Genomic DNA, 12786 nt, shown 5'->3' with positions numbered 1-12786 from the left:
CAAACTTGAACGAGACAGTCAACGTGCTCGGAGGAGACCTTAAAACTGGTCCTCAGACTTTGGGAAAACTGTGTTCCATGTGCCCGTAAAGATGCCCCCCACCACTGGGTCTTGCACCAGGTGGGCCTGGTGATGAGGCCTCCGGTTACGTGGCATTTCCCAAGGGGTGGTCTTTGGCTTGTTAAGATGAGGATTTCCAGGATCCCATCAGACTTACTGCTTCAGAACTTGCTTTTTTTAAAATTTTTTAATTTAATTTTTATTTTATATTAGAGTAGATTGACTTACCATGTAGTGTTAGTTTCAGGCATACAGCAAAGTGGTTCGGTTATACATATACCTATATCCATTCTTTTCCAAATTCTTTTCCCATATAGGTTATTACAGGATATTGAGTAGAGTTCCCTGTGCGCTACAGCAGGACCTTGTTGTTTCTCTGTCTCACATATGGTCGTGTGTACATGTCAATCCCAAGCTCCTAATTTATCCCTCCCCCCGCCTTTCCCCTTTGGTAACTGTAAGTTTGTTTTTGAAGTCTGCAAGTCTGGTTCTGTTTTGTAAATAAGTTCATTTGTATCATTTTTTTAGATCCCACATATAAGTGATATCATATGATATTTGTCTTTCTCTGTCTGACTTACTTTACCTAGTATGATAATCTCCAGGTCCATCCACGTGGCTACAAATGGCATTATTTCATCCTTTTTATGGCTGAGTAATATTCCAGTATATCTAGGTACCACATCTTCTTTATCCATTCCTCTGTCGATGGACATTTAAGTTGCTTCCATGTCTTGGCTATTGTGAATAGTGCTGAAATGAACATTGGGGTGCATGTATCTTTTTGAATTATGGTTTTCTCCGGATATATGCCCAGGAGTGGGATTGCTGGGTCGTATGGTAGCCCTGTTTCTGGTTTTTAAAGGAACCTCCATACTGTGCTCCATAGTGACTGCACCTGTTTACATTACCACCACAGTGTAGGAGGGTTCCCTTTTCTCCACGCCTTCTCCAGTGTTTATTGTTTGTAGATTTTTTGCTGATGGCCATTCTGACTGGTGTGAGGTGCTACCTCATTGTAGTTTTAATTTGCGTTTCTCAAATGATTAGCAATGTTGAGCATCTTTTCATGTGCATAACTTGCTTGTTTTTAAAAGCAAGTTCCTGAGGTGATTCTTGGGCCTAAAATCTGAGAACCACAGAATTCGGGGAGGAGTATCTTAGAGATAATCAAGGTCATGGACCTAGAGCGCTGACAAGAATAATGCACTAGTGTGGTTAGATATCCTGATTGCTGAGGTTTATCCAGAAATCAATTGTATATTTTAAGTCCATTTTAGTACTCACCTACAGTGTTGTCAAATACTGTCTTGCAGCTCAGAGTTGAGAAAGAAAGAATAAAATAATGTCATTTAGTGAGGAGTAAGATAATAGTTCTGTGCCAACATACTGTAAGGGCTGGGATGGAGACAGAATATTAAGGACTAGTATGTGGTCTGGGGCAGGAGAATGTGTTAGTATCTCTGAGTGCCCCACTCACACCCAACTTATGGAACTTACCTGTGTGGGGGTGTTTGTGTGTTTTTTTTAATGAACTACAAAATCAGAAAAAAAAAAGATGAAATGTACTTCAAATTCCCAAACCCCATCATTTCCAATATACTATATTTCATCCATCCTCAGATGCACAGTTTTCCCATCTTAGCATCTCTGTGAAATTAGAAACACGTGCCATTATCCAGCTTTCAATCGTTTTTCCTTCCTTACTAGCACACAAAATGATGTTTCATCTTGCAACTGATAGTATCTTCAGCCAATGAAATCCAGTCTTTGGAAACACTAATTATTTGTGCCATAGTTTAAAACACTTGACGATACTTTGGTCATTTTTATAGAACTTTTAAAATGTTTCTTTGTTTACAAAACTTAACAAGGCAATAGAATGTGCGTGGTGGAGACTTAGAGAATCGCTAAGGGGACTGGATGAGTCCACAGTGTAGCCTGTGTGTAGGGCGAGGTCCTGCCTCGGGGTGTAAAGTCCACGCAGGGAGCTCCGGGCCAGACCAGGAAGAAACAGGCAAAACAGTGAAGCCGACTGCGGGGCCTCCAGGCTTTATCCCGAGGATGTCGAGCTTCACGTTCCTGCTTCCGTCCCTGGTGTGGGAGCGTCAGAGGAGCTTTTTTCTCTTGTGAGTATTCCGTGCTCCCGAGCAAAAGCAGTCATCCCCTTGCTCCTTGGGCACGTGACTTTGCTCTCAGGGAGAGAACACCAGGAGTTCCACATACCGTTTCACCCCAGCCTTCCGATGAGTCGGCAATTCTAACATTACCAAGTTTTGCTGTCCTGTTGCCACCCGGCAACAGGGAGACTTTGGGTCCCCCTAGTTTCACTAGAGTCGCCGTATAATGTATCCTACAGCCTACGACACTTTCGGGGTGAAGGGGGGCCGTGGGAACAATCCCACGAGTCCATCAGGTAAACCAGGACGTCAGGTCACCAGAGTATAAGGTCATTTTCATTAAGCAGCGTCCAGCAAAGGAAATTCAAGAGGAAGAGGCAGGCCTGAGAGCTCCCCGGTAGCTGCAGCTCCAGCTCGCGTCAGGCACAGGCGCCGGCGCCGGAGAGCATCGTGGGGCACCTCTGCTCCCCGCAGAGGAGGGGCTGTGGCAGACAGAGCGCGGGATGGACAGTCCGCGGCCCACACCCGGTCAGGTGCCAGCCTGCCTTACCTCCCACACCCTCCCTGGCTCCCGCAGACGGTGTGGCCAAACCTCTCACTGTGGTTTAGAAATGCGGCCTCCCCTGGACCAGATACAAGGGAGGAAAGCCCATCAAAATTCACATCGCCTCTCCTTCCTCCTGATTCTTTCCGGGTCGCTCTCACAGGGTGTCGGCGCCCAGCCCCTACCAATTCCACGTTAATCACACATCGGGGATGGTTTTTTTCCCAATTGAATAGAAATTTATCTTTTCCCACATCAAGTTCCCGTATATCGTAAGAAGTAGTTCTGGTCAAAATTCTATTCAACTGATCTGTATTTCTTGCTATATTCTTTTTTTTAAAAAAATTAATTTGTGTTGGAGTGTGGCCGCTTTACAATGTTGGGTCAGTTCGTGCCGAACCGCAGAGTGAATCGCTGGGGGCTGTGACCAGCATTCTGCGCACATTAGGTGCCCAAACGGACTTGAAATGTGGCAGCCTTTTCGGACTAAGTTAAAAATACCCCCGCAACATCACGCGGCGTGTCAAAACCCCTCGTAGGCACCTTCGTCTCCTACGGCGGAGGGTGTAGTCTGCAGCTCGAGGCGTTAAATCCTGTCTCGGGAAGCAGGCGCCAGCTGCTCGGGTCCTGCCCTTGCATCCACCCCCAGCTGCTCGGGTCCTGCCCTTGCATCCACCCCCAGCTGCTCGGGTCCTGCCCTTGCATCCACCCCGGACGCGCAGCCGCCCCCTGCCGCCCGCGCCCTCCCCGGCTGCGCGCTAACGGGGAGGGTCCTCGGCCCCAGCCCCTCGGCCGGAGCCACGTCCGCCCGCAGGTCCTTAGTCGCCCTGCGTACCACCTGCCGTACCCGCCTGCCCAGCCCGGCGGCGCGCCTGCCCCCCCCGCGGGATTCCGCCCCGGGGGCGTCTGTCGCGTCGGCGGTGCCGCGTCCGGAGCCGGGCACGCACGGCCCCCGGCGTCCTCGCGGCCAGGCCCTGCCCCGCAGCCATCGCCGGCGGCCTGCTCGCGGCAGGATGGTGCGGGCGGTGTGTGTTCGCCCTCAGCGCCGCGTGTTCGCGAGTCCCGGCGCTGGGACGAGCCCGCAGCCTGCCGGCCTCCATCCTCCCTCCGAGGCCGCCCCGCGCGCCCTGGTCCCGGTTCCTCTGGAGGCCCCGCCCGTGAGGGTCAGGCTGGCCCCAGTGCCCGACCTGTCACTCCGCGCGCGAGTCGGGGGGCAGCCTCGGCTCTGAGGGTGCATTTCTGTTGTGGGCCTACCCACCTCCTCAGTCACGAGTCTGAGAGGATCCATGTGCGTCCTCCTTTATTGCATGTGTTTCTGTAACCCTCTGTCTAAGCCGGCAGCGCGTGTGCCCGAAAACTCAGACCCCGAGCTGCGTTCAGCCGCCCCCTCTGGGCGGCCGGGCAGCATGGGGGCCGCGAGGTGTCCCTGTCCTCTGCCACGGCGCCTGGTCCTGCGCCCCCAGCCCAGCTCCCGGCAGCGCCCGGCGGACCCCTCAAGGCTCCCCACACCCTGTGTGCTGCCATCCCCTGTAAGTCTCCTGCAAGAACGTCTCCTGGCCAGGCCCCTTCCTGCTGCCTCCGTCTTCCATTTCCGCACCTGCAGTGAACCCAAGAGCTTCTCCTCTGCAGCCGCTGCGCGTGGATCCGGAGCTTAAAACCACGGGGCTCCGGGCATCTTGGGCCCTCGCAGCACTGCCCCGTGGCCGGGTGGGGCGCGAGGTGGCCTTCTGGACTCCCGTGCTCGCTCTCACTGGAGCGGCCTCGCCACGTGGCTAGGGACAGCTGCTCAAACCCAGAACTCCGGGGCCACTGGACCTGCTGCCAGGACCCACTGGACCGCCCGGGCGGGCCCTCCTCAGATGCGGCGGCTTCTTCGTCGTGTGATTTTTGAATCTGGCTTGTTGCGGATTCCTTCAATAGGAGATCATTTGGGTTGAAAGAAATGCTTTCCTTTTTCCTTTGCTTTGTTTTTTTTTCCTTTTCCAGAGCCTCTTCATCCTCTGGTGTAGGGTTGACATTTCATCATGAGGCTCTAACTATGGTCTGTGACACGACAACTTAAAGCCGTCCCTGTGTTTCAACAGCCCCTTGCCCTGCGTCAGCCTCTGCCTAAGAAACTAAGAAAATTGGAAACGTGTTTTCTGCTCCCGCGGGTCTTAGCTGAGGGTCTTCTTCAAGGCGACGCGAGAAAGCTGTCTGTGACGAGGAGGATGAGCCGGGTGAGAAGGTGGTCCCGCAAGGCCACTTTGCTGACGGGCAGGGAAGAGGAATAACCAGATGTCTCTCTCGATTTAATTCCTCTGTAGATTCACCGAGGCCTGAAAAGCGGGAGACCAAGTGCCCCATCCCCGGGTGCGACGGCACGGGGCACGTGACAGGGCTGTACCCCCACCACCGCAGCCTTTCAGGGTGCCCCCACAAAGTGCGGGTTCCCCTGGAGAGTGAGTACCGCCCCGCCCCGAAAGAAGTCCACCAAGTTACCCACCTCCTCCTCCAGTTCGGGCTCAGCGACGGAAATGCCGAGTTTTCTCCCTCTGTGTCAAGACAGTTTCCATCTCGCTGGGCGTTTAAAACCGAGCGTATTAAGGGAAAAACCCGGGGTACAGTGAGGCCAGTGGATCAGGAGATACTGACCCTGAAAACCTGATGTGCCCCTCACAGTTTCCAAGAGGAGGGAGCCCCTCAGGCCAGGCAGGGCCCCCCGGGGGTGGGGGGAAGCACCAGGGCCAGCGGTGGGGGAGGGTGGGGGTGAATTTGGGAGCGAGAGCCTTTTTGAGCTCTCGTGGGAGGGAGCTGAGTGAATGAACTGGCCTCAGATTGGCCAGCTGGAATTCTCCCAGTGGGCTCTGGGCCTCGGGGGCGCTGTCTGTGGTTGTCTGGGACCTGGCCCTGGGGGTTAGGGCAGGGGGAGAGTGTCCTGAAGTGTGAGAGTCAGATAGAGGAGAAGGTCCTGTGTGGGCTCCAATTGGTTGGTTTGCATTAGAAAAGTGTTTATTCTCTCGAAGGATTAGGGAGCCCTGGGAGGGGCCATCCCTCCAGGGTCAGCAGGACCCTGATGTCAAAGCGTCAAATATGCAGGAAATAAGAGGCCTGGTTAATGCCCTGTGTCACCAGGGTCCTTTCTCGCCTGAGTCCTCAGTGCATCCCCTAAACTCAGGACGTGCACCACCACTGTCCCCCACCTCCCGTCTGCAGGCAGGGCCACCTGGTGTCTGAGGTGTCTCCCGGGACGTCCTGCAGCTGCTGAGGGCCCCGAGTGAGAGCAGACCCCGTTGGTTCCTCCACTCACAGCCCCACCGTGAGCGCAGAGACTGGAGGGAAAGGAGATGCCAGGGCTGCTCCTAAGTGCTGAAATACCTACACGTTCCATCCTCCACTTTTGAGCCTGCGCATTGCAACTCCTCCTGGGCCACACAGCCCACAGTGGCGGGAGCGGCTCAGAGTCTGACTTCTCAAAGGCCCCGCCCCGCTCCCACGGGTCACCTGGGTGTCCACGCAGCCGTGCGCCTTCATCAGCCACCCAGGAGCCAAAATAACAGCTCTTATAGGAGATAAAGGAGGCAGTGTTCACACGGTGGGGGAAAGACAGAGAGAACTGTGGGGCAAATAATGCCCTCCGTGCACTCCCCCAAGGAGAAGCACATCAACATGAAAGGAAGGTTATGAGCTTCTCAGTTTCAGTTAACTATCAGCAGAGAACGGCTCATTTAAGTCTAGTCTTAACCACACGTGAAGTTTAGAGAAACTGATGTAAACAGGCTTGCTGAATTTGATGTTTGAAGTTCTCAAGGACTCATTTACTTCAACCCGAAGATCTATAGGGAGGGAGCGTGGTGGAAGATGTAACTGAATTCCTTTGAATGCAAACTTGAGACAGTTCGTTGGTGTGTGATGTATTGATGATAAATTGCTCTTTCCTTTTATGTGCTATTTTGTGCTTAGTTCTTGCCATGCATGAAAATGTGCTCAAGTGCCCCACCCCGGGATGCACAGGACGAGGGCATGTGAACAGCAACCGCAACACGCACAGGAGGTAATTGGGATGAGACTCGAGAGAAACTTTCCACCAAGAAAACAAGGAGCTGGCCGTGTGTTATCAAAATTGCTGGATCAGCGTCAAATATGTTAGCACTTGACATAGGTGACAAATATTCTCAATGCGTGCAGAGTAAAAAATTAAAAATACCTCATTATTTACTCCTCTATAAATTTTCATTGAGCAGCCAGGTAGGCCAACAGAAAATGTCATATTTGAAGACCGGGGGTAGATACTTATATAGCGATACACAGAGAGCCTGGTCTCTGCTCTGAACCTCCCACGGCCCAGAGCTGTCTGACCTTGGAAAGAGTGGCTTAGGGGTTATCTTGAATCCCATCCAATACACATGAAAACGGTACCCAAGAGCTTCAGGTTACTGAAGGTAAACATCATTTCATTTCATTGAGATTTATTTCACTGAGATCGCAACTAACTTAAAATCACACGTGTGCATTTATATACAAGTGTATTGCATACATGTAAATATTTTTGGTGAAAATGCTTATCGTTTATGCGTTTCGTGTATAGATTATGTGGTCATGAGACACTAGTTGGCTCATAAGCATATTGCCAGAAAACTTACATTCTGTGCTCTCCATTTAAACTGAGATATAAAATTAAGTCCCTGACATTTTGCGAAAGGCCCTAAGCTATCAGAGAATTATCGTGCTAACATCTATAGTTGGACGGTTACAGTTGGATGAGTGCATTCTACGTAAGATATCGTGAAGTTTCAATAATTTAGTTATTCCTCCCTTACATAATATTTTGATTTTAAAAATGAGTTTGTTTTTTTATCACCTCTGAGATGAGGTTTGGGGGACAAAGGTTGACACAGTCGTTTGCAAAACCCTTTGGGATCTTTTAGGGTGAGAATGGTGCTATAAGTAAACTATTACTACAACTTAACATTTGGTGCTTTTGCCAGGGATGCTGTGAGGTAGGTGCCAGAGCAAATTACATTATCTTTTTAACTCAGATCCGCCTACTTTTTTTTTAAACAGTCTTTCTGGTTGTCCGATCGCTGCAGCTGAAAAATTGGCAATGTCCCAGGACAAAAGTCAGCTTGATTCTGCCAAAACCGGGCAGCGTCCTGAGCAGGGCCACAGGTATGCTGCTCCCCTGGGGTTCCCGTTACTCCCTGCATGTGCCGAGCGCCTACACAGAGGGTCCCTCTCCTCCCAGGTGCCAGCTCACCGTGGGCCACCTTCGTTCCAACGCACAGCCACCAGTGTCCACTTGAGAGGCTGGGCCAGCTAATCATGCTGTCACTGAAATGAACTGCTAGACCCTCCAGAAGTTTAACCTGAAATTAATCTGCATGCAGAGGTCACATAATATGGATGAATCTAAAAAATGCAAAGTCTACGATAACATAGGTTAATCGAATTCTGTGTCGCTCAGCACAAGCCCTCCCACTAGTCAGGTGGGGGCCCCCTTATGGTTGACGCAGCCCTCTCCACCTCATAATCCCTCATCACTCAAAATATGTGATGCTATATGGTCGTCCCGCTGTTCCAGATATGTGCACAGTTTCTTTGAAACAAAACTTCATTCCAAATTGATAACTATGGAAAAAATAACCTCCTGTTGGTCCTAGGTCCTTCACAGTCTCTAGTGGTTTGGAGGACCTTACTTACACCTAAATAATAAACTATGGATGAGGACACAGTGTGAGGTGATACACTTATTAATACAAAAATCATACACGTAAGAAAAGTGATTGGGGGATTACAACAGATGACCAGATCTTCGTTACCAAGACACTGGAATGCAAAACAGTCATTAGGAACATTTTCAAGATGTGGTGTCCCTTAATATTTGCTTCTGTAGGTTTGATTAAAAGACTCAAATTGTCATGACTTTGCCAAGAGTCAAAATCACATGAGTGAGGAACATAAATCAAGCAAAGATCATGAATTACTGAATAACGGGTTAAAAATCCTATAACAAGATTCTGGGTTGGTATTACAGTACTGTATTCTCTAGTTTCTGCCTAAGTAGGTTATTTATCAAACACAGAACTGGCATTAAGTTTCAGTTTGCTCATTTCTTAAAAGAGAAGTATTATTTTAGACTAGAACGCTGTTGCGGCGTTAGGGGTATAAACCAAGTTATATAAACAATAACAAATTCAACGAATCACTCAAATATTTTGATGTAGCAGCTAAAAAGTTTTTTACCTAATCCGAGAAACATCATCAAAACTTTGACATTCTGATGAGTAAAGTACGCTTTGGCGAAAAACAAAAGAAAAATATGTATTTTTGATATTGCTAAGTTCTGAAAGTATATTTATTTGTGTTCCTCTAGCATTAGACCACAGCACGACCGCATTTGTGTTTTCCTTGGCCGGCACTGGTGCTCTACAAATGTGATACCCTTGTTTAATCCACACGGTAATTCTAAAGGAATGTTTCAGTCACACTTAGCTTGGATTAAGATAATTCTATTGGAAAACGTGATAGCTGTTATAAGACAGTAATTTTTATCCATACTGGAACAATGGCAATTTAATAGGTAGAATTTTGAAATACTATTTAAAATATTCCTTAAAGCAGCCAAAACGTTCAGCGTGAAGGTGGAGAAGAAGGTGAGAAGGCTGAGAAGCAGTGCACAGCTCAGGAGGCCAGTTCCTGGTCGCTGTCACTGCCTGTCAGGCGTCAGGGCCCCGCCAGCTGTGCTGCACAGAGTATAATGACATTTCCTCACCAGCTCCAGCCGTGACTTCTCACCGCTGCTCTGACGGACAGTCCCGAGTAGCAGGACGTGCACACCTTATCAGCGCCCTAATGACAGTCCCGTGGCACTTTCCTCCGAGTAGCTCAGGGCGCAAGCAGACGTCAAATACCTGCTCCTTCAGCATCCCCGTAAATGAATGGAGGGTGGCGCTTTCTCTCTTACTGACGGGAGACTCGGACACACAACGTGCAGCCTCCCCGAGGCCACCCAGGGCCCCACGTGCCTCCTTGTCTCTCACTGCACCCCGTGCCGTGTGACCACAGCTCTTTTTTTTCCCTAGCGCGTGGCTCGGTGGGAAACTCCAGGTGCGACACACCTGAGCTGCTTCAACTTCTGATGCTGGGCTGCTCACCAGCTGTGTCATCCCATGTCCTTTGAGCTCTGCCCCTCTCTCTGCAGGACAAGCTTGGTGAAGCAAATCGAATTCAATTTCCGATCACAAGCCATCATCTCTCCCCGAGCGACGGCGTCCAAAGAGCAAGAGAAATTTGGAAAAGTACCTTTCGATTATGCCAGTTTTGATGCCCAGGTTTTTGGTAAACATCCCCTCGTACAAACAGGTCAAGGCCGAAAGACACCACCGTTTCCTGAATGTAAGCTTCAAATTCTAATACTTATTTCAAAAAAATTGCATCTTGTGTATGTGCGTGTTGGGTGAGGGGCATGTATTTAAATATGTAACATACTATCTACTGCTGGGAGGAGAGAAAATATATTGTACAGTGAAATAAAGTAAGGATAACAATAATAAGTTTATCAGAACTACTGATCTTGCATGAAGTTACAATGAGTATGGTAAATAGTGGATTAATTATTCTACAAATATGGTGCCATTTTTTAATATAATACGGTAATTCTAAAGAAATATAATAGGTAAAAATATGGAAATACTACTTACATCAGCAAAAGTGTTGAAACTGAAGGTGGGAGAAAAAGTGAAAAGTCCAAGAAGAAACTCACAATTCAGAAATCAAGGTTTTACTAGGAAAAAAAAAGACCACGTGTGGCTTTGGAGGCGTTCATCCACAAATTTAAGAATTAGTGCAGAAACATTTGAAATGTGTCAGTTCTCTCACGCTAACACGAAGACACTATACCACATAGAACTTGGTGTTTTTACTAACAGTTTCTTCAAGTTGTTTAGAGTCCTTGAATATTCGAATGAAAAGGTTAGAAAGTAAATGTTGGCGATAAACCCAGGAATGATTTCTGCCAAAAGCAAAATAATCCCCCAGCTGGAGTCCTCCAGAGCCCGTGAATTTTTTACAACATTGTGCAAAGCCCTGGCACCCCTTTGATCGCACGCGTAGTTAACCCAGACGTAGCGCTCTTCGGAGCACAGGACGCTTCTCCCTTCTGTGTGCTGGTCACCTTTCGTAAATAACGTGAACGCCGTATAAAACCTAACGGTGTATAAACAGGCTTGAGAGGAGTTTGTCCACCGACAAGAAGAACATTAAACTTCAGAAGATAGTTTACCCGTTCTTACTAAAGATAGGGGACAGCCAACGTAAGTGACCACTGACAACCTGTTAGATTCAGGAAAGAAAGTTATACGCACGAATATACACACACAGTGTTTTGCATCTATCTGTATAAATATAGATATAGATATAGTTCTGGGATATATACACACATACATATATGTTGAATTCAGGTGAAAGTAATGAATAAGAGTGTTCTATATACTCATGTGATATGGATTTTGGTTTAAAAATGTAGCACATTCAGTGACATTTTCGTGTTTTTCTAACTACAGGAATAACATTTGGTACTGTTGTAAATTATTTCGTGAAACATAATGATCAAACGTTTAAAGTAAACACTACTTACGGTGAAACAGCTATAACTACCTTTATATTAGCCCGCATTAGATGCCGGGTGTGTTTCCTGGTCCCTGAGGGACGTTTACGCACACCCAGAGTGGAGAGAAGCGCATTACTTCTCTCCGTAACACCCTGGTACCCACAACAGCACGTAGAGCAGCGCTCGTTCTCGGCAGCACTGAGAACGCCACCTTTCCGCTGCAGCGCCTTCCGTGCCCCGGGAGGCTCTGTGCACCTCTCACGACTCACCGCCCCGCACCGAGCACGAAGAAGGTGCCAGCTCAGGAAAGCCTCCGCCACCAGCCCCGTGCCCCTGAGTTGGAGGAAGAAAAACTCACGCTGTTTGAAGCACGAAACAAACCCGCACATCCAATAGCAAAACAGTGCAATTCCATGGCTACGTAAAGACTGTTATTATGAAGCCAGATACGAAAGGGCCGCTTTTCTCCCCCGGGATGGCTGGGCCGCGCGCGCACGCCGCTGTGGATGTACCGGCCTTCAGCCTGTCTCGTCCCTGACCGGTTTTTGCAGCTGCCCGCTAGCATATGAGCTCTAGAGGTTTTGTCCTAAGACGTGGAAATGCAAAACAATATTCAGAGACTAGGCATTCTTTCCCCGCAGCCACATCGTTTGCTCTGTGGACTTCGGTGAACACCGTTCTGAGTAACCCGCGTTTAACGTACCCGGGGAGAATGGAGCGTGTTTTAATTTACTCTTCACGTATTTTCATGCAAGGAAGTTCTGTCTTTAAAACAAATCTATCTAGTGACTGAATCCACGTACGTGCAATTGCTAATCAAACCTCTCTTCAACAGCGAAGCAGTTTTCCAGTCCAGGGAAATTTCCAAACCGGCTGCTGAGTGCGGGCGCTCACACGCCGAGCCCCGGCCGTGCCAGCTCTCACAGCCACGGTCAGCGCGGCGAAGACACCCGCGTGGCGGCAGCTGCTGCCATCCTGAACCTCTCCACCCGCTGCAGGGAAGCCGCAGACATCCTCTCCAACAAGCCGCAGAGTCGGCCTGCCAAGGTAGGCCGGCCAAGAGCCCGGAGGGGGGCCGCGGCTCACACGCTCGCCCCCGGCCCTGCAGCGCGGCCCCCCTTGTCTCGGGAGGAGAACCTGGGCAGGAGTGAGTGCGGGGGGAGGAAGGGCCTGGAGGGAGACGGTGGCGCTTTTGCAGGTTGTGCGCCAGCGCGGGGCCAGGGGTGCGCTGCGAAGCCGGTCGGGGGCCGCTCGGTAGGTTCCAGACCCCTTTGTGTGTTGGGGACCCTGGCACGCGAGGAGAGAGATTGCCACTAGAATCACGCCGAGCAGCGGAAGCTTTTCACTGCCTTCGAAGCAGAGATGGTAGGACGTGTTCCATTACACAGCCGCCTGTAAAACGCCGGCAAAATTCATGGAATTTCACCAGTGTGCATGGGACTGTCGTATAGCGAGCGTTAAGGGGGTCTGAGATG

At 49.6% G+C, this 12786-nt stretch overlaps 1 protein-coding gene across 2 annotated transcripts in view; it reads left to right on the top strand.

Moving 5' to 3' along the window:
- ST18 (ST18 C2H2C-type zinc finger transcription factor) overlaps window positions 1–12786 on the top strand; it is a 99977-nt gene that overhangs the window by 42037 nt on the left and 45154 nt on the right. For both annotated transcript variants that reach the window (XM_067017947.1, XM_067017948.1), the window contains 5 exons: window positions 5031–5165; window positions 6667–6757; window positions 7768–7872; window positions 9905–10098; window positions 12147–12358. In XM_067017947.1, the coding sequence (XP_066874048.1) occupies window positions 5031–5165; window positions 6667–6757; window positions 7768–7872; window positions 9905–10098; window positions 12147–12358 (737 nt within the window). The remainder of the gene's footprint in view (window positions 1–5030; window positions 5166–6666; window positions 6758–7767; window positions 7873–9904; window positions 10099–12146; window positions 12359–12786) is intronic.

The sequence above is a fragment of the Kogia breviceps genome, chromosome 17, assembly GCF_026419965.1.
Source record: "Kogia breviceps isolate mKogBre1 chromosome 17, mKogBre1 haplotype 1, whole genome shotgun sequence".
In the NCBI taxonomy this organism is placed as follows: Eukaryota; Metazoa; Chordata; class Mammalia; order Artiodactyla; family Physeteridae; genus Kogia; species Kogia breviceps.
This window is presented reverse-complemented; position numbering and strand designations above follow the sequence as displayed.